This window comes from Sorex fumeus, unplaced genomic scaffold, assembly GCF_029834395.1.
Source record: "Sorex fumeus unplaced genomic scaffold, SorFum_2.1 ptg000048l, whole genome shotgun sequence".
Lineage (NCBI taxonomy): Eukaryota > Metazoa > Chordata > Mammalia > Eulipotyphla > Soricidae > Sorex > Sorex fumeus.
This window is the reverse complement of record NW_026606105.1, coordinates 5619152-5646157: the sequence shown is the minus strand read 5'-3', so window position 1 is coordinate 5646157 and position 27006 is coordinate 5619152. Positions and strand designations below refer to the sequence as shown.

The window sequence follows — 27006 nt, the reverse complement described above, 5'->3', positions numbered from 1 at the left end:
CTCCTGCCCTCTTTCTAGAATCCAGCCATCTCTAATAACTCTTCTAAAACTAATCCCTATGGACCATATGAGAGGGGCTCAAAAATGAGTGTGTGGGTACAAGCTCCTGATGGAACTCCAATCATCGGAGAGGCAAGTCAAAGGGGGAAGTTGTGAAATGGCAGGCGGGGGGCTGTTTTGTGTGTGTATGTGTTGTGTGTGTGTGCATCTGTGTAAAATTGTTTTGTTTTGTTTCCAGTTCCCTTATTTGTTTGGGATAAACTTTACCATTCATCTTTCTTCCCTGAATACCTACCCATTTTCCTCATTTTTACATTCCAAGAACTGACAACTCCCTTGAAACAATAGCCTGTGCTCCTACTGGGATGTCAGTTTTAATGTCAAATTTAGAGGTGTCCAGGAGCTGTGGAACTGGGACAATTGGCATGTCTTTGAGATTAGCTTAAAAAACTACTCTCTAACTATATACTCAGTCAATTAATTAATTAATTAATTTGTTGATCGATTCTTTTGGCGTCACATGCAATGCTAGTTAGGGTTTATTCTCAGGACTACATGCAAGAATCACTTCTGGCAGTGCTTGTGGGACCACATGAGGTGCTGGGGATTAAACCTTTGTTGGCTGCATACAAGGCAAGTGCCTATCACAGCCCTCTATTCAGTCAATTTCATCTGATCAGTAATATTTTTCCTCTGCTACAGGTCTGGCCTGGAAAAACTGTGTTTCCTGATTATACCAACCCTCAGTGTGCTGCTTGGTGGACAGGTGAATTTGAGCGTTTCTATAAAGAAGTGGAGTTTGATGGAATCTGGATTGTGAGTCTTTAATATTTTGATTTTATTTTCATTGACTGACATACAAGCTGTTTAAATTTGTACCATAAAATCATAGAGAGTAGAAGGAAGGGGAAAGAAAAGCAAGGGTAGCAATTTTACCTCTATCAAATACTCTGTCTTACTATTTCAACCATCTTCCTGAAACATTTAGCTTAGTGTCAAACTAAAATTATTAGTGTTGGAAGTTAACTCAGACCTTCTCTTTTCCCCAAGCCTCACTTTTCTTTATAAATGAATGAGATAAAGTAAAAATACATCATGCTGTTGCAAACTATAGGACCTATTAATGACCAGTTCAGAGCTCTTTCATTTGCACATGTTGGACAAACTGTTCAGAGCAAAAGTCTCCAGGTGTCTGACAAAACCATGGCAGTGTTATGGTTTAATGCCTCCCGCAAGGTTAATTAAAAACAAATGTAAAACAGCAGCTGTTCAGCAATATTCAGTAAGCTCAAGAACTGGACATTTTTCTATTTATTAGAGAAATGTAGAATATTTTAATTATCTATAGATCTAAAATGCTGGAAGGAAAAGCCTTCTAAAATGATATTAATCAACCAAAGACTTTGGTTGGCATCTCAATAGCATAAGAGCTAGCACAAGATTGCCCTCTCATTTTTTTATGTCTATGAAATGCATTTTTGTGGGTTGACAGCTTTATTTGTATATGTAGAGAAGGTACAAATCGTATATGCAGGTAATAATAAAATATTTTTCTTTTTTGGAGAGTTTTCAGTCCTAGTAGTTAAAATCATATCATCTCAAAGGGAGTCTAAGAAACTTCAGCATGAAATCTTCAGTGGGTTAAGGAGACAGTAAGATTTATTTCTTCCTATGTACACAGAATTTCTTTTAAACGGGAATGTCTATGATTATTTCTCTGATTATTTACATAAAGAGGATACCATTAGTATAAGACAATGCATTTTCTTGATACTTTTCCCTGTCTTGTAGGATATGAATGAAGTTGCCAACTTTGTGCGTGGTTCAGTTACGGGATGTTCCAAAAGCTCTCTAAATTATCCCCCATTCACTCCCAGTAAGTCTTGCTGGCATATTTGGTGCTTTATATTAGAATAGAAATGAGCAAACTGGTAAGGACATTTGCATGTAACTGGGCACAGGAAAAGAAAAATGTGGGAGTGTACACAAAAAAACTGTCACTGTCCTCCCATTGTTCATCGATTTACTCGAGCGGGCCCAGTAATGTCTCCTTTGTGACACTTGTTACTGTGTTTGGCATATCAAATACATCACGGGTAGCTTTCCAGGCTTTGCCGTGCGGGAAAGATACTCTTGTAGCTTGCCAGGCTCTCCGAGAGGGGCAGAGGAATTGAACCTGGGTCAGCCGCGTGCAAGGGAAACTCCCTACCCACTGTGCTACCACTCCAACCCATGCACAAAACTAAGAAAGAAAATCAAAGTACTTTATATGTTCCTTTAGCGGCATAAGTTCAGAATAGATAAGCTGTAGTATAAATTGTTTTGAGAAGACCCAGAGCAGAAGACAGGGGAAAGGGATACTAGTTAGTTTATGTAGATCTCAAGTGTGTTACTCTTTATGCCAGACTTACCAAAGAGAGATCACAAAGCCAGGCTTGTTTTTTAGATGATGATTAAATTTGATAATATTAAGAATGTAAGGAACCATAAGGGTAGTCAGAGCCTATGACTTGTGAGGTCAAATCAGTGAATATATTTGTGTGCTCTGATTGAATTTTGACAACATTAGGGTTGTAGTTCTGCAATCACAGAACTTATTGTATATAGGAAACTTTGTAGCTAGAGCTCACCGAGGAGTTGTCTTGTCTTTTTTAAGAAATGAACATTGAGAACCAAAGAGATAGTAGAGCAAGTTAATGGCACTGCCTTACACTCCTGGCCAACCTGGGCTTAATCCCTAGCACCCTATACTATTCCCTGGCAGGAACTATCCCTGAGTGCAGAGCCTCCAGGAATAAGTCCTGAGTACTATTGGGTGTAGCCCCCTAAATAACATAATGCAAAAATTAATGGATCAGGCTGACGAATATGATGAGAAACTAGGATTATAACATCTTGTAAAGTCTTCTATCTCCTGGTGGGAAAATAGAAATTTTGGACAGATAGTTTGGAATGAAAAGTAAAGGGATTCAAATCTATGGTGAAACAGTTTGCTTTTTATTCTTTTGACTATAGAGACTGTTCTTTGTTTAGTAAGAGAAAAATAGAATAATGAAATGGCTTTAGAAATATTGATCTGACATTATTGTATGGCATGAATTCAATGATTAATAAATTAGAAGCAAGCAAACTATTGAAAAATTATGCAATCATTAAGATCTAAGTCAAATTGTATCTGAACCAGTGAAGTTCAATAGGAAGTTAAAAGAGATGAATAAAAGAGAATGAAGTTCCATTCTTGACTACATCTTATCAGAGGAGTGAAATTGTAAGTAACACTTTCAGGCAATATCACTGTCCTTTTCTTTTTTTTTTTATTTATTTATTTATTTTAATTTATTGAATCACTGTGGGAAAAGTTACAGAGCTTTCGGGTTTAGGTCTCAGTCATGTAGATACCAAACACATTTCCCTTTACCAATACTCATTTTTAACCCCGAACCCCAATGGACCCCCACCTCCCACCCCTCCCAATTCTTTGTGAGGCAGATGAGTTCTAGTTAATACTCTATCTACTTTGACTAGATAGATTATTCCGATAGAAGATGCACAATTATTGTTTAGAGTTTACGACCCACCCCCGCCCCCAATCAGACATGCTGAAACAGCGTTGTGAAATGATTTGCTTTCTACAACTTGGTTTAAGAATAAAATGATGTCGTGCGGCTGCGATAGCGGCCGCGTGGTTTTGAATTTCTGCTACTTTACTTATTGACCCTGGAAGAATTTCTATTAAAAGTTAGCTAGTTAAGAGATTGGTTTCTGTGCCCTGGAGTCGTGGCCGTGCCGGAGAGCCGCTCGTGGGGGGCAGCTGGCGACCTCGGTGGGGCGTGGGGGACGGCCCACAAAGCCCCCATTCCCATGAGGTCCCCGCCGCTCCCCCGAGTCCGGCTCAAACCCGCTTTCCACAAGGCTCCCGTGCGGCCGCCATCTTTCTTTCCAGAGAGGAGCGGGCGGGCCGGTCAATGCCCTTCCCCCTCCGGGCAGGCTTGGTGGCGCGGATCAACACAAGTCCATTTGCTTTTCTGCTCCAAGCGGCTGGTTCTCTGTGCTAAGTCCTTGTGCCTCCGGGGCCATGGCCGTGCCGGAGAGCCGCTCGTGGGGGGCAGCTGGCGACCTCGGTGGGGCGTGAGGGACGGCCCACAAAGCCCCCCTTCCCATGAGGTCCCCGCCGCTCCCCCGAGTCCGGCTCAAACCCGCTTTCCACAAGGCTCCCGTGCGGCCGCCATCTTTCTTTCTCACTGTCCTTTTCTAAAAAAAAATTAAAAACCGAATCACAGTGAGGACACAGTTACAAAGTTGTTCATGATTGGTTTCAGCCATATAATATTCCAACAACATCTCTTCATCAGTGTACATTTCCTACCACAATGTCCCTAGATTCCCTCTGCCTTCCCCCTACCTGCATCTATGGCAGGCAATCTCTCTCTTTCTCTCTCTCTCTTTCTCTCTCTCTCTCTCTCTCTCTCTCTCTCTCTCTCTGTGTCTTTCCTTTTGGGGCTTATAGTTTGCAGTACAGATAGTGAAAGGTTATCAGGTATATCCCTTTACCTATTTTCAACACTCAGTTCCTATCCAAAATGAACATTTCAAACTATTATTGTCTTCCTGATCCCTTCTATATCCTTACTGCCCTTCATCCCCAGACACTCATAAGGCAAACATTGAGTAGTCCTCCTGGCCCCTGATTTCCCTGGCCATGGATATTAATCTCAGACAAATGCAGCCATTCTATATTTGTCTCTTCTGACTCATTTTCATTCAACATGATACTCTCTATGTCTGTCCATTTATAAGCAAATTTCATGACTTTATTTTTCCTAAAGGCAGTGTAGTATTCTATTATGTAGATGTACAATAGTTTCTTTAGCCCATCATCTGTTCTTGGGCACTCGGGTTGTTTCCAGATTCTGGATCTTGTGAATAGTGCTGCAATGAATACAGGAGTGCAGATGAGAGGCTAGAGCGATAGCACAGAGGGTAGGGCATTTGCCTTGCACGAGGCCGTCCTCAGTTCGATTCCCAGCATCCCATATGGTTCCCCGAGCACTGCCAGTAGTAATTCCTGAGAGCATGAGCCAGAAGTTACCCCTGTGAAATGCCAGGTGTGATCCAAAAATCAAAAAAAAAAAAAAAGAAGTGCAGATGACATATCTTCTGTGTATCCCAGGGTATATCCCAGAAATGGTATTGCTGGGTCTAATATGAGCTCAATTTCTAGATTTTTGAGGAATGTCAATATTGTTTTTCGAAAAGGCTGGCCCAATTAGCATTCCCACCAATAATGAAGGAGAGTTCTTTTCTCCTGTATCTGCGCCAGCACTTGTTGCTCTGTTTTTGTTTTTGGTTTTGGGTTTTTTTTTTAATATGTACCAGTCTCTGTGGTGTGAGATGATATCTCATTGTTGTTTTGATTAGCATATACTGATGATTAGTGATGTAGAGCAGTTTTTCATGTGCCTTTTAGTTATCTGAATTTCTTCGTTGAGGAAGTTTCTGTTCAGTTTTTTCTCCCCATTTGAAACAATTATTTTATTTTTATAAAATTAAAAGGTAAAGGTAAAGGCCCTCCCGTTGATCGTCGATTTGCTCGAGCGGGCCCAGTAACGTCTCCATTGGAGACCTTGTTGTTACTGTGTCTGGCATATCGAATACTCTCGGTAGCTTGCCGGGCTCTCCAAGAGGGGCAGAGGAATCGAACTCGGGTCGGCCATGTTGGCCGCGTGTAAGGCGAACGCCCTACCGCTGTGCTATCACTCCAGCCCTTTATAAAATTGTTCACAGTTATTTATTACATTCAATATTCTAACACCAATCCCACCACCATTACACCTTCCCAGCACCATTATTTCTTATTATCCCAATCACCACCCACACCTGCCCCAACAGCAGGCCCTAAATGATTTATTTTGCATTGATAACTTGTTGCTACAGAAAAGCCTTGTGTGTTAATATTTTCTTAACTGATATTGGTAGCCTTCTACTTTATATATCTTCCATTGTGGTATACTACTCACGGTGGGCTGGAACGATATAGCACAGCGGGTAGGGTGTTTCCTAGGCCAACCCCGGTTTGATTCCTCCGCCCCTCATGGAGAGTCCAGCAAGCTACTGAGAGTACCTCGCCCACACGGCAAAGCCTGGCAAGCTACCCATGCCGTATTCGATATGCCAAAAACAGTAACAACAAGTTCTCACAATACAAACGTTACTGGTGCCCACTTGAGCAAATCAATGAACAATGGGAAGACAGTGCTACAGTGCTACTCATGGTGGATCATGCAGAGCATGAGATGTCCTGTGGCCATTTTCATGACCACACACTCCAGTAATTCTAAAATTTTGATTCCTCTCTCATTTTTTATGCGGTTGTTTTTTTTTTTTTGTAAAGAACTGCCAGTGTCTTATATCACTTTGATATTAACCCTTTGTCAGATGAATATTGGGTAAATAACTTTCCTATCTGTGTGCTATCTCTGTAAGTAGACACCATTTCCTTTGAGGTGTATAAGTTTTGTAATTTAATGTAGTCACATTCATTTATCTTAGCTATCCTTGCTTGTTTAGTGATGTTTTATCTTTGAAGATACCTTTTCCTTCATTGTTATGGAAGTTTTGCCTACGTTTTCTTCTATGTACCTTATGAATACAGGTCTGATGTTAAGATCTTTAATTAATTTTGATCTGACTTCTGTGCATGGCATAAGAAAGAATTCTAAATTCATTTTTTTTGCAGGTAGCTGCCCAACACCACTTGTTGCCCCACTTCATATTTGTTGTTCCTTTATCAAAGATTAAATGATCATATATTTGAGGGTGTGTGTCAGGATATTCAACTCTATTCCATTAGTCAGCAGGTCTGTCTTCATCGCAATACCATGCTGTTTTAATTACTACCACTTTATAGTACAGTTTGGAGTTGGGAAAGGTGATGCCTCCCATCTTCTTTTGAATACCACTATTCTTGAACCACTTAACAGAGCTCCAATTGAAGAACTGAGGTTGTACTACTGGTCTAACTCGGTCCTCTTACTTCCAAATGCCTGCTTGTGGTCAACTGAGTTCCCTGGAAAGATAATGTGTATAAGCTATCAGAGAAACTACTGTACATATGTAGAAAACTGATAATATGAAAGCTGGGTGATCTTTAGGAGGACAGCCATGTTCAGTGCCAGTTCAACAGGACACCTTTTCTAATTCTATGATGGTCTAGGAATAGAGACTTTCATTCTAAGACTTTGAATGACTGATAAATTTCTCTCTTTTGTCCCAGAAATCCCGGATGATTTCTTGTTCAGCAATACTCTCTGCTTAGATGCGGTGCAGCACTGGGGCAAGCAGTATGATGTCCACAGCCTGTATGGCTACTCCATGGCAATTGCCACAGCAGAGTAAGGCCACTGTTGTTATGCTTTCATGGGAGCCAAATGATTGATCTGGGTAGATTTCACATCAGTTTACCATTTTAAAGAACTCTACAAAATAAGCAGACTTAGTGATATTGATGAAAGAAGATACTACCTGGCACATAGGGAAGAAGGAATCCAATATATATTTGTAGGAAGCATAAAATAAGAGAAAAAATAATGGCAAAAATGAATGAATGATATTAAAGAGTAGCTTTAATGAGGTCTAGGGATTAATCAATAAGTTGTAAAAGCAGAAATCAAATCCATTTCTGTGTAAGTCTGGAAATCACACATTTTCCTTTGGGTCACATTGTGTAGAATAGAATATGAAGGACTGAGTAGCTTCCAGACCTCACATGCTTTGGGGTTTTAGATACAGACTCAGAATCTGTTCCTGTGCTTTATTTACATTTGTGTGTGAACCCATTATACAGGGATAAAAATGAACTGATAATCATATCCTGACACTGGAACAACAAGAGAATCAGACCCAAACCCCAAATAGTTAGTACCACAGTCATAGATGCAATTCCACCCTTCTTGAAATTAATTGAAAAAAGTTATGGAGCATAAGCTTTTCAGGATAGATGGGCTGATGTGATAGTAAAGCTAGCAGGGTACTTGCCTTGAGGGACTTAATCCCCAGTGCCACAAATGGTCCCTAAGTCACACCAGGAGTTATCCTTGAATGCAGAGCTAGGAGTAATTCCTGAGCACTGCTGGATGTGGCCCCCAAATAAAATAATGTGTATAGGCATTCAAGTTAAAAGTACAGATTATTCACATTTATGTTCACTTATAAAAATGCACTGGTACAAATAGAATTCTTTTGGTAATTTTTTTCAAAGTGTTGTTCACAAGAATTTATTACATTCAATATTTCAGCACCAATCCCACCATCATTACACCTTCCCACCACCATTATTTTAAATTTTTCTACCACCACTCAAACCTGCCCCCAAAGGAGATGCAAACAACTATTAATGATTGTTTGGAGGGAAATACATCCACCTTTAGCAAATTGCACCATATCATTTTTATTGTGGTGCTAATAGGCTTTGAAAATTACCCTAAGTTTAGATGTAGGGTGGATACTCCAGGGCTGGAGCAATAGCACAGCTGGTAGGGTGTTTGCCTTGCACGCGGCCAACCCAGCCGACCTAGGTTGGATTCCTCTACCCCGGCAAGCTACTGAGAGTATCTCTCCAGCATGGCAAAGCCTGGCAAGCTACCCGTGATGTGTTCTATATGCCAAACACAGTAACAACAAGTCTCACAATGAAATCATTACTAGGCCCGCTTGAGCAAATAGATGAACAACAGGAGGACAGTGCTACAGTGCTTGTTATGAATATTTGACTAAAAATGTTCCAAAAAGCTTTCCTTAGAGAAAAGTGTATAAAAATGGTTGTATCTCATCCTGGAACCGTTAAGCCTCTGAGTTAGAGATCATTAATATGTTGTTAGAATTTGAGTGGTATATGTAATATATATATATATATACACACATTTATTTTAATCAAGGTTGGTTGTTTTCTACCTTATGCCCATCAAACATGGTATGTTACTCTTGGTATATCAGTGGCATAATTGTATGAAATTCCAAACTGCATACTCTTGGAATTCTAAAATTTCTTCATAGGGTGCTAGAGTGAGTCTCAAATAGAATTCTTAAATGTAACTTCTTATTGCAACTGTATGTTTAAAGTATTTCTATTTAAAGAGAATATTACTCAAAAAGAAGTTCCAAAAGGATATTAGTAAGTTTATTTTTGGGTATGTTTAAAATGACCTGCTCTGACAGACCAATGCATATACATCTATGTTCAGTTAAATTTTATCTTTGTTTTTATAAAATTTGTATGCCTTGAATGACTAGTCTTTTAAAGACTGATTTTGAAATTATTTGAAATTAATGATGTCTGTAACACATCTTAAAACACAACAAAGCACAGCATAAACATACTGATGTGATCTGGTTCCAAGAACAACCTTTTGAAAAAATTATTTATTTACTTTTATTTTATTAAATCACCATGAGAAATAGTTATAAGTTTTCATGTTTGAGTTACAATCACACAATGATCAAATACCCATCCCTCAACCAGTGCACATTCCCCATCACCAATCTCCCCAGTCTATTCCCCCTTTCCCACACTCCCCCTGCCTCCATGGCAGATAATTTCCCCCATACTCTCTCTTTCTACTTTTGGGAATTATTGTTTGCAATACAGATACTGAGAGGCTATCACGTTTGGTCCTTTATCTACTCTCAGCACACATCTCCCATCCCGACCGATCCCTCCCATCATTACCTTAGTGATCCCTTCTCTATTCCAGCTGCCTTCTCCCCACCCCCACTCATGAGGTAGGCTTCCAACTATGGAGAATTCTTGCTGGCCCTTGTGTCTACTGTCCTTGGGTGTCAGTCTCACATTATATTATTTTATACTGCACAAATGAGCGCAGTCCTTCTATATTTGTCCCTCTCTTTCTGACTCATTTCACTTAGCATGATACTCTCCATGTCTATCCATTTCTAAGCAAATTTCATGACTTCATCTCACCTAAAAAACTGCATAGTGTTCCATTGTGTAGGTATACCAAAGTTTCTTTAACCAGTTGCCTGTTCTTGGGCACTTGGGTCCTTTCCAGAATAGCACAGTGGATAGGGCATTTGCCTTGCACATGGCCAACCTGGCTGACCCAGTTTTGATTCCTCCACCCCTCTTGGAGAGCCCGGCAAGCTACCAAGAGTATCTCACCCATATGGCAAAGTTACCCATGACATATTCGATATGCCAAACACAGCAACAACAAGTCTCACAATGGACATGTTACTGGGCCCACTCGAGCAAATCAATGAACAATGGGAGGACAGTGACAGTGACAGTGAACAGTGCTGCCATAAACATATAGGTACTGATGTCATTTCTACTGTGCTTTTTCGCATCCTCGGGATGCAATACCAGAAGTGGAATTGCAGGGTCATATGGAAGCTCAATTTCTAGTTTTTGAAGGAATGTCCATATTGCCAAGAACAACCTTTGGGGAGAATACTAGAAACAAAGAAGCCGGGGATTACTCACTGTTTAGATCCTCGTGTTGTGGCTTTCTCCCTTGAGCTGGAGCACACTAATACCTTCTAACTCCCCAAATCCCTCTCTTTCTCTCCTAGAGCTGCCAAGAAAGTATTCCCTGGAAAGAGGAGCTTTATACTCACCCGCTCTACCTTTGCGGGATCTGGCAAGTTTGCAGGCCATTGGCTAGGAGACAATGCAGCTACCTGGGATGACCTCCGCTGGTCCATTACTGGCATGCTCGAGTTCAACCTTTTTGGTATTCCAATGGTCAGTCCATATTTTAAGCACTTTCACAAACCTCAATTCTTAGAAATTCCCATTCTAGAAACTTTCCAAATCATAAGGCTCCCCCTTTTTACCCTGCATGTCCAGAAATTTACTCTTTTGAGTGCACGTGTTCTTTTGAAAGTGGAGCACATAAGTCTGCTCCCATGGTATTCTTTCTTGGGCTGCCTTATAAAGATAAAAGTAAAACCTGGTATAATATATGTGCAATAATATGCTCAAGTTCCTTATACATGCTATGGATCCTTTCACAAACTGAACACGTCTCTGAATCCTGCACTCAGAGAGGTGCATGATGCTGCCTGCATTCAAAACGGCTTTGAAACGTTTTAGTTAAATTCAAAGTATATATCCACTGAGGTCATCTATGTGCAAAGTGTTGACTAGGTATGCCTGATGATGATGGCAAATGAAAGAACTATGCTGTTATAAACAGCTTCTCTTTCTCCAAAGACTTCACAATTTAGTAAGAGAAGATATAGATGCAAGCAAATCATTATGACAAGTGGCAATAGGGAAGAATAATTAAAGAATATGTAATGAAATGAGAGGAGAGATTTTGAGAAAGGGATTTACTAACTCTGACATGGATATGACATACAATGAAGTTGAAGAAGAGCGTTGAGAGAAACCCTCTGGAGAACTTGACACTTATCTTTGAAAAAAATACGTATTATCAGGCTCACAAGGTAGGTTCAGAAGTGAACATAAGCAAAAGCAGTTAGGGGGCTCTTTTGATGTGATTCTAAGGATTGGTGTGTACAAGTAGAGTAGGCAGTGCTTTGGGGAAGTTTGTTTGGAACTATGTATTGAGGAATAAAAGAGTAAGCCCCAATGGTACAGAGTATACTTTAATAGGGGAGTGGCTGTGGGGGTGTGACATTTGGAAGATTAATTCTAATAGTGTGTGGGCAAAGTAATAATACCTTGTAGATGGATAGATAGTAGAGTGACTAGAATGCTTGCCTTGAAGCAGCTGACCCGCGCTCAATACCTGTTGCCCCATATGGTCCTCTGATCTCTTCAGGAGTGACCCCTGAGCACTGAGCTAGAAGTAAGTCCTGAGCACCAGTGGTCGACCCAAAACAAAAAAAAATATACCATCAGTATTTCTAAGTACCCTTCATCAAAAAGGGATTTTTTGATGATTTTTTGAAGTATATTACCCCATTTAGCACAGTTGGTAGGGCGTTTGCCTTGCACGCAGCTGACCCAGGTTTGATTCCTCCACCCCTTTTGGAGAACCCGACAAGCTACTGAGAGTATCTTGCCCGCACGGCTAAGCCTGGCAAGCTACCTGTAACGTATGATATGCCAAAAATGGTAAAAACAAGTCTCACAATTTGTTGTGAGACATTACTGGTGCCCGCTCGAGCAAATCCATGAACAATAGGAGAACAGTGCTACAGTGCAACCCATTTACTAAAACCCTATGTACTCATTTAATACAAGGAGGAAACTGAGGTACAGAAAAGGAAAGCAATCTACTCAAGTCACCCAGTGGAACAGAGTAGACACGGTATTACTCACTTCTGAGCACATTGTATTAGCCTCCTTGGGAAGAGGTCAACAAAGTTCATTTGGGATAGAAATCTCAGATGGAGTTGAGGAATTAAGCACACATGATGCTTGGGTGTCCTTTCAGGTAGGGGCTAACATTTGTGGCTTCTTAATGGACACCAATGAGGAGCTCTGCACGCGCTGGATGCAGCTGGGAGCCTTTTATCCATTCTCCAGAAATCACAACGGCCAAGGTTTCAGGGTAAGTCTCCCAAGAGATTCCATCGGAATGAACATGGCACACAGTGGAACTGGATTCTGTCTGTGTCCTTGGCAAGATGTCTGTGGATACAGTTCCTGTAGGTGCTTCACTCTGGTTAATAAATGCTGCTGTTTGCAGTGGACCAGAGCTCGCACTGCTTCGTTTACACACATGCTGTCCCAGCCCCTGTGCCTGCTCATACTACCTCCTGGGAATGGTGGGTCTAAGGGGAACTCTCCGTGCACATGAACTCCATTGCTTATTTTTCAATAGGAATTTAATGAGGCAATACTTTAAAATGAGGCATGCAGCAGCCTGCAGGGAAAAGCACCCTAAGCTGTGAATGAGACAGGGTGAGATGCTAGGTGAAGAATGGCCACTTTCTTGGGGAAGTGATGACCCGTTGTTTAACTGGGATGCCAGGAGGCCACTAAGGTCTTTTTGCAAAGAAACTCCGGGTTTTTATTAATGGAGCCTGAAACTTTGCAGGTGCTTCTGCTATCAATAACCGTATTGCATTTACAAACCCTTGTTTCCCTCATAGGATCAGGACCCTACTGCCTTTGGAGCAAATTCTCCATTGGAGATTTCCTCCAAGAAATACCTGAACATTCGCTACACCTTACTGCCCTACCTCTACACCCTCTTCTATCGCGCCCACACCAGGGGAGACACTGTGGCGAGGCCTCTTATGCATGAGTAAGTTGACCAAACCTAAGGAATTTTTTCAATGCATGTGGATGTCATTGACTGTGTCATCAAACACCAGAGCAAAGGCTAAAGTAGTCTCTCATTATATGTATGGATATATGTAAAACTCTGGAATCCAGTTGGTATTTGCAAAGCTCTTACTGCCTAGGGATTAAGTGTTTGTCTATAATTAAGGGATTCAGTGTTTGTCTTTGTAGACTGTTCTCTTTGTGGGAGAAAATTACCCTCCAATTTCTGAGACTTGGTGTCTGTTCTCTGTTTTGAAACCAACTAATTCTCTTAGAAAAATCATCCAAGTTCTTTCTTTTGAATCATTGAAAAGATTCAACATCCAGATGGTAACCAACTCTTCTGCATCACACTATATTCAGACTTTAGGCACAAGTCTTCCATTTAATAAAATCATGAGTTCCAGATTGGTTATTTCCTACTAACAAATAAGGATAGCTAAGGACCTCTCTTTTTATAAAAAATTTATTTATTTATTTTATTGAATCACCATGAGATACGCAGTTACAAGACTATTCATGATCAGGTTTCAACCATACAAAGTTCCGACACCCATCCACCAGTGTACATTTCTCTAACCAATGCCCAAAGTTTTACTCCTTCCACCTTAGCCTGTCTCTATCTCTATGGCAGGCACCTCTCTCTCTCTCTCTCGCTCTCTCTCTTTCTCTCTCTCTCTCCTCCATTTTGGGCACTATGGGTTTGCAATGCAGATACTGAGAGGTTATCATGTTTGTTGCTTTACCTGTTTTCAGCATACAGTTCTTTTCCTAATAGTGATCATTTCCATCTATCATTGCCATAGTGGTTCCTTCTCTATCCCAACTGCCTTCTTCTCCAGCACCTGGGACAGGCTTCCGACTGTGGACCAGTCCTCCTGGCCTGTTTTTCTACTGTCCTTGGGTATTAGTCTCATATTGTGGTTTTTTTTCTTCTGTCCCACAAATGAGTGCAATTATTTTATGTCTATCTCTCTCCTTCTTACTCTTTTTGTCCAGCATAATACTCTCCATGTTCATCCATTTATAAGTGAATTTTATGACCTCAGTTTTCCTAACATCTGTGTAATATTTTATTCTATAGATAAACCATAGTTTCTTTATCCAGTTGTCTGAAGTACCTCTCTTTGTCAGAACACAGTTGCCTCCCTTCTGTGTCTGACATTCTAAAGCTTGACAGCACATTGCTGCATAATTCTTATGGATCTATTACTTTGGGAAAAATTTATCCACCTCCTGAAACTTCCATTTGAAAGGCATATGGCCTGAAACAGAAAAAATTGTAAATTATCTGTTACCTTGTTGGGGTTGGAAGTAAAGTAAGTAAAGTAAAGGCCCTCCCGTTGATCGTCGATTTGCTCGAGCGGGCCCAGTAACGTCTCCATTGGAGACTTTGTTGTTACTGGGTTTGGCATATCGAATACTCTCGGTAGCTTGCCAGGCTCTCCGAGAGGGGCGGACATGTGCTGGAGCAATAGCACAGTGGTAGGGCGTTCGTCTTACAAGCGGCCAACATGGCCGACCCAAGTTCGATTCCTCCCCCCTCTTGGGGTTGGGAGGGGATTGATTTTAGTTTTTTTTTTAGTACTCACTTGATGTTTTAAAATACACTGCAAATTCATTAATTTTTCAAGGACGGGCATAGAAAATTAAGTTACTATCTGAAATCATTGTCTAGTATAGGTAATGAAAAAGGAATTTTTTTCCAACCTCAGAGAAGAATCAGGGTATGAGGGCTGGTGGGTTGGATATGATTGCAGAAGAAGGGCAGTGGGGTTTGAGCATATCTCAGAGTAATTTGGAAGGAGTTGCCCCAGGAGACAGCTCACTTCTTTTGGTCAGCTTGTGCGGAGAACTGTTAAGAACATTACCTGCATCTCAATGGCCATCTCTCCTACTTCCAGGTTCTACAATGACAGCAACACGTGGGATGTGCACCAACAGTTCTTATGGGGTCCTGGCCTTCTCATCACACCTGTGCTGCAGGAGGCAAGTGTGCCCCCCCCCAACATACTCTTCTCAGTTTTTATTCCTGTTGTACCCTGCATGTCCCTTCCTGCAATCATTGCTCTTGACTTTGTTCCAAAGAGAATCACGGATCAGGGATCATGGTCCTCCTGTTTTTCATCAATTTTCTCGAGCGGGCCCAGTAACGTCTCCATCATGAGATTTTTCGTTACTGTGTTTGGCATATTGAGTACGTCAAGGGTAGCTTGCCAAGCTCTGCCGTGCAGGGGAGATACTCTCGGTGCTTGCCGGGCTTTCCGAGAGGGTCAGAGGAATGAACTCACAACGGCCATGTTGTCTGCGTGCAAGGCAAATGCCCTATCACTGTGCTATTACTCCAGTCCTCCAAAGAGAATATCAAGAGATATTTAAAAGATACCAAAGAGGATATCCAAATTGATATCAATATTGATAACATCTGAAAAACTACTTCCATACATTTTTTAAGCAACAAGTTAAAGACTTAAGTATATGGTGGGACTGGTGAGACCAGGTTCCCAGGTAGTGTGGAAGCATCGTTGTCTTCCTGTAAGTTTGGGAGCCGTCTTCTCTGTCTCCAGAGCATCCCAGAAGACTTGCTCTCTGTCAAGAGGCAAGATAGGACAAAGACCAGGAAAATTGTTGTGTCCTCTGCTTCATGCTGATCAGAGAGAGGACATGAGCCTCAACCTTGAAAGGGACAGAATAATGGCACTCATCTCTGTGGCCTGTTGGAAATCCACTGATAAAAGCTGGAATTTAAAAAATTGGGGAAAAAGGGGGGGGGCTGAAGAGATAACACAGCGTGTAGGACGTTTGCCTTGCATGCAGCTGACCCAGGTTCAATTCCCAGCATCTCATATGGTCCCCTGAGCACTGCCAGGAGTAACTCCTGAGTGCAGAGCCAGGAGTAACCCCTGTGCATTGCCTGGTGTGACCCCAAAAAAGCAAAATATAATTGGGGGCCATGGCTGGTGATGATCAGGGGTTAGTCCTGACTCTGCACTCAGTAATCACTCCTGGATGGGCTCAGGGCATCATATGGGATACTATTGATTGAACCCGTGCTGTCCACATACAAGGCAACTGCCCTACCCACTGTAATATCTCTCTGGTCCCCAAAGCTGAAGGTATTTTTAAGCATAATATGCTCCATAAATGATGATAATGATGAAGATGAAGATAAAAATAAATATGTCTTTTGCCTTTCGGGGTGGAGGAATGTTTGCCAAGTTATTGCTACTATTCCTATCAGAAGACAGAGGATAGGTGCTATTTGATAACAAAAACAAAGGCCATTTATGTACTCAGTTAAATGCGAAGTAAAAACATTCCTTAGTAAATATTAGAAATGAAGAACAATATCTTTTTTGATTCCAGGGTGCAGACCAAGTGGAGGCATATGTACCCAATGCTGTCTGGTATGATTATGAGACTGTGAGTATCTTTGACTTTTTCTTAAACTCCCTGAGGACAAGCTGCAGCTATAAGAGAAGGTGTGCACAAGCACATCCATTTGTATGACTGAGTAGTGTTTCTCTAGTGTTTGCTGCAAATCTGTAGCTAAATTAAAGAAGCAAGTCTAGGTTGCTTTGTTAGAATCTTGAAAATATCTGAAAAAATACTTCCATATACTGTATTTCAGCACGAGGTCAACTTCAGTATATTATTCAGTAAATTATTGAGGGGACCAATGGACAATTTGACCTTGATTGATAGTCAGATTACTTGTTGTAGGAATGAACAAATTCTATAGTATTTATCTAGTAGCCTCATTTTGATCACAATGTTCTTAAAATTTCCCAGCCACTGTAAAACTGATTACTCTGAATTTTCTTCTTCTAATGCATGATTGATTAAACAAGTCATTGAGTTGTAAGAGAGAGAAGAGAAGTGTGGATAACTGAGCACATAAACTAGAGGTGAGTCTGTGATGGGACTAAGGTATTGGCTTTGTCTGCCTGACTCAGGGAGCTAAACTGAACTGGAGGAAAGAAATAAAGACCATGAGGCTTTCTAAAAATCACATCGGACTTCACCTCCGAGGAGGCTACATCTTCCCCACCCAACAGCCGGCGACAACCACAGTGGCCAGGTACTGCCCAGTTGGGAGTTTCCACTGAACAGAAATGCTGATAACGCTGAGCAAACTGTTTTTTATGTGTTATCCAATGGGAGAAGCTAAAGCATGGTGTGAGTGGTGGAGAGGAAGATCACTAGGGTATGTGTGTGTTTGGCTTAGGGGTGTGTGTCATCAAGCTGCCCCTTGGGTTGTGCATGGTAGCTTCTTCTTTTTTTATTGTATTTGTATTGTATTGTATTGTATTGTATTGTATTGCATTTTGTATTGTATTGTATTGTATTGTATCACTCTGAGAAACAAAGCTGCAAAGTTGTTTATGATTGGGGTTCAGTCATAAAAAATTCCAATATCCATCCCTTTGTCCCTTCACCAGTGTACATTTCCTATGACCAGTCCCCAGTTTTCTTCCAGTCTGCACCCCCCGTCTGCCTCAATGACAGGCACTTCTCTCTCTCTCTTTCTCTCTCTCTCTTTCTCTCTCTTTCTCTCTCTCTCTCTCTCTCTCTCTCTCTCTCTCTCTCTCTCTCTCTCTCCTCCTCCCGTGGCGTGGCATGTTCTTTTGTTTTCCTTGCATTTTGGATCACTCCTGGAGATGCACAGGGGTTACCTCTTGGCTTTTGGCTTTACACTCAGGAATTACTCCTGGCAGTGCTTAGGGGACCATATGGGATGCCGGGAATCAAACCCGGGTTGTCTGCATTCAATGCTAATGCCCTAATCGCTGTACTATCATTCCAGCCCCCCCGGCGTATTCTTTTTTAAAAGTTTTAAAAATTTATTTATTAAAATAAATTGTTCATAATTATATGTTACACTCAACATTTCATCACCAATATCTCCACCATTGCACCTTCCCACCACCGTTGTTTCCAATTTTCTCAACCACCGTTCAAGCCTGTACCTATCACAGGCCCTAAATAATTTCTTTTACATTCATTGTTATAAATAATTCTCAGAAAAATGATCAAAAAATATTTCCTTGGAAGAACGTGTGTGAAGATTGCTGTATCTCAACCCGGGAGTCAATCATTAAGCCCTTGTATAAAAGTTCACTAAAACGTTGTTACAGGTTAAACTTTGTGTGCTTATATTTTGTTAATTGAGATTGGTTGTCATCTATTTTACATCCCATCCAATGTGGTGTGCTACTCCTGGTTTATCAGTGATGTAAAGTTTGAGATGTTGCATGGCTGCAAATGAGGCTGTGCGCTCCAGGAATTCAAAACATTTTGAACGGGAAGACACAGCTCAAGTTAAATTTTTAACTGGATGGTGATTTTGGGTGCCATTGATGACTCAGCCTGGCATGGAATCCGGAAGCATCTCTGCAACTTTCAAGATTCATTTGTGAGTCTCTGGATCATTGTCGTTTAATGAGTTTATTTGGCACCAGAGGCAGTTCATGGGCATGACTGCTGAGGCTTCCAGAAGAACAGGGAGGTGTGGAGAGGTAGTCATCCCCAACTCTCTGAGAACCTAGAGATTTCAATCACAAAACCTGCTCCACTCAGTTTTTAAACAGTTAAATTTCTGGATGAGGCTTATTCGGAGTAGTGAAGTCCAGCCATGAGAATGGCAGCAATTGTGGAGTGTGGAGGTTTTCGGCTGCTGGGGCTTTACGAGGGAAGGTGCTGGGTTCACCAGTTCTATTCTGGGGTTCTCTGGATGACTAATGCCCTGGTATCATCGTCTAAGAAATCTGTGATTTAGAGTTTTTTAAAAAAGGATTGTAAAAACAAAAAACTTAATCTCTGCGCCTCCTAAATCTATTGCATTTCTCTTCAAAACACGCTGGCTACTATATGGTCAAACGTCAGTGGTTTTTTGGTCAGAACTGCTGGAACATTGGCCCTAAAATCTCTCAATTTCATCAAATGATTTTTTGCGTATGACCCTGTCTGCCTCAGCCCAACCATCCATCCATCATGCTGTGCTTTTGATTCACTTACTTTCATTTTTACATTATTGGTGTGTGTGTTTGTATGTGTGTGTGTGTGTGTGTGTGTGTGTGTGTGTGTGTGTGTGTGTGTGATGGGGGTGGGATGGGGGGAGGTCCATCTTCCCTTTCCTATTACCTTAATATCTCATTTTCTCCCACGGAGTAATTTTGTGATACGAAATGGGCTTAAAAGTTACCTGTGAATTTTCTGTCCCCTCATGTTTCAGTTCTCTCATTGCCCTGATTTAAGTCTCAAATCACAGACTCCCTTCCTACTAAGGAGGCTCACTCTGTATCTGTCTCTGAAAGAATTTCAGTGTTTTTAACAGACAGCAAGTTGATTGGAGACTAGGAAACAGATTTGAGCTTTTCTTTTTGATTTTACAAAATATAGATTTTTGTCCTAATGGTAATAATAATAAGGCTCTCCCGTTAATCATCGATTTTCTCGAGCGGGCCCAGTAACGTCTCCATTGGAGACTTTGTTGTTACTGTGTCTGGCATATCGAATACGTCACGGGGAACTTGCCAGGTTCTGCCATGCAGGTGAGATACTCTCGGTAGCTTGCCGGGCTATCCGAGAGGGGCGGAGGAATCGAACTCGGGTCGGCCATGTTGGCTGCGTGCAAGGCAAATGCTCTACTGCTGTGCTATCGCTCCAGCCCGTCCTAATGGTATTTATGGAAAACACATTTGTGTTTAAGACCAGTTGGTTTCCTTTTCTCTATCATCCACCTTTAGGCTCTTCTGCATTCAGATACCAAAAGCATCTATTCAAAATGAAAAACTTCAGTTTGTTTTACTCCTAATTAAAGTTCAAGGGCTATTTATCTGCATAGTGCTTAGGGCCATTCACACCATGCTTCCACATTAACTTAAAAACCATGTCTTCCTCTGATTCCTGCTGAGCCTGTCCTGGTGATCTGTGTTCCGGCAGGGCCCTAGAAACACCATCTTCTTGCTTTTTGCATTGACTCACCAGTCTGGTTTGCTGAAAATTACCAGGAGTGACCCTAAGAGCCCCCAAACACTATTTGGGAGGCCCTACTAAAACACACACAAACAAACAAAAACAAATAACCCAACCACTATCTCTCCTTAATATACTCTATGGACGAGGATCACCAAAATATCTCTCTTCTTAAATATACCCATTTATTTTACTACATCTATTGTTCAATTTTTACTTTCTTTCTTTGTCTTGACCATACCTGGCTACACTTTGCTATACTCACTGTTATCCTTCACATTTAACTCCAATTTCACCTGCAGAGATCTTCTCTAACCCTTCCAACAGAGGGAGTGATGCCACCACCAAATTTCTGAGCATTTTTTTCCCTGGACTCTCTTGATCCATAGATGATTTATCTAGTAGTTCAATTATCATTGTTTTATACTCTATATCTGAAAATTCTACTACCTCAAGTCGTTAGGTGAATATAATCCTGTGTGCTAGACAGTTTCTTTGTATGCTTATTAACAACTTTTTGTTTTCAAATTTGTTCATCTAAACATGGGTCCCTTCCTGTAGAAATAATTTGCACTACCTTAGGTCAGAAGTCAGGACTCTGCTCAGTCAGAGATCAAGGATCTTGTGTTGTAGGTAATCTGGGATCAGGCAGTATTTGAGCATGTGGTTCTTTCTGGATCACCTAGGTCTTGGGACCCCTAGAAATGTCATTCTGAGTTCTTTTCATTTATTTTTTTATTTCATAAATTAGCACTGTAGCACTGTCGTCCTGTTGTTCATCGATTTGCTTGAGTGGGCACCAGTAATGTCTCCACTGTAAGACTCGTTGTTACTGTTTTTGGCATATAAAATAAGCTAAAAGGAACTTGTTAGGCTCTGGCATGGGGATTTTATAAAGTAGTAGTATATATTTTGTATTGTAGTATATATATTTTGTATTGTTTGTTATGAAAGACTGCTGAAAATGCTACAAAAAGTTTCACTGAAGGGCCATTTAGCCTTTCTATAAGAGATCACTAACATGCTTTTAAAGGTTGAACCTTGTGTGTGTGTGTGTATGTGTGTGTGTGTGTGTATGTGTGTGTGTATGTGTGTGTGTATGTGTGTGTGTATGTGTGTGTGTATGAGATCTGTTATATTATGGTTTTTGGCATATCTAATACGCCACAGGGAGCTTGTCAGACCCTGCTGTGTGGGTGGGATACTCTTGGTAGCTGGCTGGGCCCTCTGAGAGGCACATAAATATATTTCCCTCTACGATTTTATGGAAAATGGGTCGGGAGTGTTTTATGATGTGTCAGAGTTGTGGAAAGCGGCCTGGAGCATGGTGGCAGTTGGGTAATGGAGGTCGGTTGTGGAGGCTGGGTTCCTTGCAGGGGGGAGGGCTCTCACCTGCACCCACTCTTGGGTGCCCCCCCCCGAGTGAAAACCAGCCTGGTGCAGAATCTAGTGGCATGGTTATGGGGTCTCATTCCCCTGACCCTGAAAAAGCCTCCAATTGTTGGGAAAGGCAAGTAAGGAGAGGCTTTTAAAATCTGAGGGCTGGTAAGTGAAATGAGTCAGAAAGAGAGGGACATATGTAGAGAGTCTGCACTCATCTGAGGAATATAAAGTTACAGAATGGGAGACGAACATTCAAGAATTGTTGAGATAAGTACCAGGAGGTCTGCTCCATGGCTTGGAAGCCGGCAGCAGATACTGGGGGGAAAAGGCAGCTCAGATAGTGAAGGGAACTCCAAGTAAAGGGTGTTTGGAGGATTCGATCAGGGTGCGAGATGCATGTTGAAAGTAGACTATAGACCGAACATGATGGCCACTCAATACCTCTATTGCAAAGCACAACATCCTAAAGGAAAGAGAGAGCAAAAGGAAATGCCCTGCCACAGAGGTGGGGCAGGGTGGGGGGGATGAGTTGGGGGGTGGGAGGGCTACTGGGTTCATTGGTGGTGAAAAATGGGCACTGGTGGAGAATGAATACTCGATCATTGTATAACTGAAACCCAAGCACAAAAGTTTGTAAGTCTACAACTGTACCTCATGGTGTTTCACTAATAAAAAAAAATGTAAAAAATATAAATCAAATTAAATCAAATCCCAGGGCTGGGATAAATTGAGACGTTACTGGCACCCACTTGAGTAAATCGATGAATAATGGGATGACAATGATACAGTGATATATATATATATATATATATATATATATATATATATGTAAAAATGTTTCCCTCTAAGACTGGTTGCCTTCTACTTTGAACCCCATCAAATATGGTGCGGTGCTCTTAAAATATGGGTAGGGTATGTGGTATGAAGTGTCCAGGAATAGGTTCACTTGGGGCTGAGATTCGGTTCGTACATGTGGAGAATGGCTATGAGAATGGTGGCAGTTGAGTTCTGGAGGCTTTGGGCTGCCAGGACTGGGTGCCTTGGGATGGGGAGGGATCTCATCCACGTCTTTTAGGGCACTCCATCATTCTGCATTCTTATAAGTACTTTACCTTCTGAGTCACACTTTACATTCTGCTTCATTGACGAAAATTGTTGAATTTGTCTTCTAATATTCTAGATCCTCTTTAGAGCTATAGTCTATTTGTATTTGGATCGCTTGGACTTCTTAGTAAATGAAAGATTCTCAACAAACATGTGTTACATGAAAGTCAATAATATAGTTGACTTTCAGAAGACAGAGTGGAAAGTTGAACTCTAAAAGACCACAATGCTGAATGTGGGGTCACTGGAGGATTAAGCAGAAGCAGGAAATTGGGAGTTAGATATCTATAGACCAGCAGAACAGCCATTGAAAACCATAGACTGAAATGGCCTTTCTCTAGAGTTATTTCTTTTTTCAGCTTTTAGTGCTTTTGAAATATTATTTTGTGATTTCTATAATATAAAGCTGGATACCAATTGTTTCACTCTTCTGTTAAAACAAACTGAGAATCAAATTAGGAAAGTTATCATTACATAAAATGATTTTTAATCAGTTTTATTGGTTTGGGAGTCAAAACAATTTTCACAATCAAGATCACGACCATCCTGCTGTTCATTGATTGTCTCGAGTAGGCCCCAGTAACGTCTCCTTCGTCCTAGCCCTGAGATTCAAGGCTCTTTCAGGGTTAGGAGAATGAGACCCATCATTGTTACTGGTATTTGGCATATTGGGTACGCCACGGGAGTTTGCCAGACTCTGCTGTGTGGGTAGGTTACATTCAGTAGCCTGCCAGTTGTCCAAAGTAAGCATGAGATAATTAGATGTCCAGGAGCTGGGTTTTTTAGTCTCTGGGTCTTGGCCATTGATGGGATTACACGGCGCCAGAGGACCAGTTGGTGGATGTGACCCCTGCCTACTGGAATATGGAGGATCTGGGAGGAGGATGCTCAGCCCCGATCCGAGCAGGCTTGGAGATCTCAGCCCCGGAACCCGCATGCCTTTGTTCCTCTGCCGATACTTTCATGCATGTGGAGAGTAGTCTCAGCTTGGTGGTGGCTGGTTCTGGAAGTCTTTGGCTTCTGGAGCCCTGGTCGGGGCAAGGAGGGAAACTCAACGTGCCCCCTTCCAAGGGGCCCTGGAGAGGACAGCCAGGCACGGGTGCAGGAGACTCTGGGCTGTTCTCTTCCGGGATCTGGGTTTTAATAGTCCTGCTCTGGTTTCTCTTCAGATCGTATAAAACAATTTTCAATGAGGGAAAATATGTAAGTTCCCCAAGTGCAATAAACGTGTGTGTGTGTGTGTGTGTGTGTGTGTGTGTGTGTGTGAAACTGAGGATTAAACTCAATGCCTCATATATGCAAGGCAAGTGCTTTATCACTGAGCTACATCCCCAGACTCTTTTGTATGTCATCACTGGTTATCCATTTGAACCAATTATTGTCTACAATTTCTTTATCTTCTAGTCATCTATATTCTAAAGAATAGCTGCATCCACAGCTTTAATTTTCCCTATTGCAGTGATTCGGGGACTTAAATTCCAGCTCCTTCCCAGTCTTTGAGGGTATTCTTATCTTCTCTGACTGAAGATTCTGATTCTACTGGAAGAGGCTTCTTTTGATCTTGACATATATGAAGAAACAGAACCTTCTGCTGTGGCTAATCTTCCTGAGTTGAAATCTGTGGAAAAAAATTCTTTGAATCCTAAGCCTGTCTCATACATGTATTATTTTCCACAGCCGAAGGAACCCTCTTGGTCTCATCATTGCCCTGGATGAGAAAAGACAAGCGAAAGGTGAACTCTTCTGGGATGATGGAGAATCGACAGGTGAGCGCTATTACTGCCATGTTGCTACACCCAAGCCTGCATCTTTGAGCTACTCCACCACTCCACAATGGAAGAAATCTCACTAGGCACAGAACTGTTAACCATTCTCGAGAAGTTTGGTTTGAGGTGTAATGCCTAGGGGTGGTGGCACAGGGACCAAAGGTGGAAATAAAACACATGTCTACCTCTTAGAATTTTTCCACTGCTGAGTTATGTAGTTCTAGGTTTTCTTTGTATTGCCAAAGAACTTCTGAGAGAGAGGCATTACTCTTCCTGCCATTTTATTTGCAAATAAGAATCTTTTTTTTAATCTTTTTTAAAATCTTTTTTAAAATCTTTTTTTAAAAAATGCCTCTGTGGCAGGGCATTCCATTTTGTTTTCTCTCTCTTATTGGGTGTTATGGTTTGCAAAAGAGGCAATGGGTGACAATCATGTTTGGCCTATAGTCTACTTTAAGCATGCTTCTCCCATCCTGGGAGGATCCTCCCAACACCCTTTTTTTTGGTGCTCCCTTCTTTATCTGAGCTCCCTTTTCCCCTAGCATGTGTGGCTGGCCTCCAAGCCATGGAGTAAAATTCCTGGTACTAATCTCAGACATTCTTGGGTGTTAGTCTCCTATTTTGTTACTTTATGTTTCTTTCTCCAAATACTTGTGAACTAATGTAAACAACATGAAGGACACACTCCTGTTAGTGAAACACTAACTTCACACTCTTAGCACCCCTGTTAAGAAAGCACTTTGTGAAGGTGCCTTGATCTAGCTGTGAGGCACCTTAGCCATGTTTCATACTGATGTTACTATAACTTAAGCATAGGGAACGGATTCACCTAAGACTCCAGTGGAAAATACTTGAAGTTGAAAGAAAAGGTCAAAATGAGGCTTGGCCTTGGTCTTGTCATTCATCAGAGGTAGCTTCATGGAGAACCAGGGTAAAATCTGTTCCATTATGGCAAGCAGACAGCAGTGACTCACTTTTCTCTCACTTTCAGGTACTTTGGCCCAAGACAAACATATCTTCTATGAGTTTTCTCTCATCAATGTGAGTGCTGTGTGTGTTCTGTGTTGTATTTGTTATTGTTGTTTTTGGCCTCAGCTAGTGACACTTGGGGACTACTCCTGGTACCATGCTTGGGAAGCATGCTATTGGTGTTGAGGAGTAAACCCTGAGGTCCTGCATACGAAGCATCTGCTCCAGTCGTTTGAGTGATCTTTCTAGTCCACAGTAGCATATTTTTTATAAAATTTGGGTGTGAGATTTGTCTATTAGCTCATGTGTATAATTATATTCTTATCATATGTTTTTATGACTACAGATGAGCACATTTTAATTTATGATTTGGCTCATAATACTTGAATCTCAATGCAGTCAGTCTTTAAAAGTTCTGTTTTAAGAATGGTTGTCTATGTTGCTATATATCTCTTATCTTTATCCTTCACATATACATGGATTATTAACTTATGCTTTTATTTACTGAGTAAATATTAGTAATAACATGTAAAAGCCATTAGAAAGCTTTGGGTAGCTGGCCTAAAATATATTGTTTGAGAACCTGTGTGTTATTGGTAAACACTTGTGCTTGTTTTATAGAACCGCTTGGATATGAAGCCTTTGCCTTCAACCTACAAAGATCCTAATAATTTAGAATTTCAAGATATTAAAATACTCGGGATCACACGTATTATTAATGTAACAGTGAAGCACAATGGTGCTCCAACTCAAATGTCTCCTGAAGTCACTTATGATGATAAACTACAGGTAAAAGTCCATTTATTGGGATAGCCAATTAGGATTTTCATAGTTTACAATGTTCTTTTCTGACAAAGTTACATGAATTCTTGATGGACTAAGGCATGCTTTAATACCTGATTAGGAAAGACATAAGCTTTGGAGAAGAGGAGTGACTGGGTTAGAATGAATTAGAGAGACAGTGCACATTTCCCCCCATTTTGGAAGTGGGGCTAGCACTAGTTCAGGTCTCAGCATTGTCAGGATTGAGGATGTTTTTCCTCTGTGAACTTCTTAGTTATAGCTATAATGGAGTTGGTTACAGGAGAATAAAAGCGTGTTCAGGGAGGAAAAGTTAAAATAAGGAATAGACTCCTAAAGCAAGGGAGTATAGATTGGCCAACTCGTCCAAAAACCCATAGCTAAGCTCTGTGAATTCAGCAGTTAGTTCGTTTCTGAAAATTTTGTTTTCCAAAGAGAAAAAAGTGACTAAGAGGGAAAATTTTACATGGGGTGGGCAACTATCAAAGTGTTCAACAAGTATGCATGGTTTTTCTAAAAGGGGCATTTATACAGATGAAACACTCAAACTGAGAAAGTAGAACAAACCCATCTAAGGATTCTAAGGACTGAAAATAGCTTGTGTTAATCCATAAGTGTACAAATACAATAGGCAAGATTCACTTTTGGAAAAGGATCAGTTTGGATTGAATTTGTGATCAGACTTCGAAGGGTCTAAGTGATCTCAACCACTGGTCCATGGACCCGTACTGATTTGAAGTTGGGGTT

At 41.1% G+C, this 27006-nt stretch overlaps 1 protein-coding gene across 1 annotated transcript in view; it reads left to right on the top strand.

The window, feature by feature from the left end:
- LOC130032401 (maltase-glucoamylase-like) overlaps positions 1 to 27006 on the top strand; it is a 91210-nt gene that overhangs the window by 21730 nt on the left and 42474 nt on the right. The window contains 13 exon segments of the mRNA XM_056123957.1: positions 19 to 132; positions 703 to 816; positions 1792 to 1876; positions 7274 to 7391; positions 10588 to 10759; positions 12423 to 12539; positions 13084 to 13238; positions 15163 to 15247; positions 16625 to 16681; positions 17215 to 17339; positions 24401 to 24489; positions 25481 to 25530; positions 26080 to 26247. Coding sequence (XP_055979932.1) covers positions 19 to 132; positions 703 to 816; positions 1792 to 1876; positions 7274 to 7391; positions 10588 to 10759; positions 12423 to 12539; positions 13084 to 13238; positions 15163 to 15247; positions 16625 to 16681; positions 17215 to 17339; positions 24401 to 24489; positions 25481 to 25530; positions 26080 to 26247 — 1449 coding nt within the window.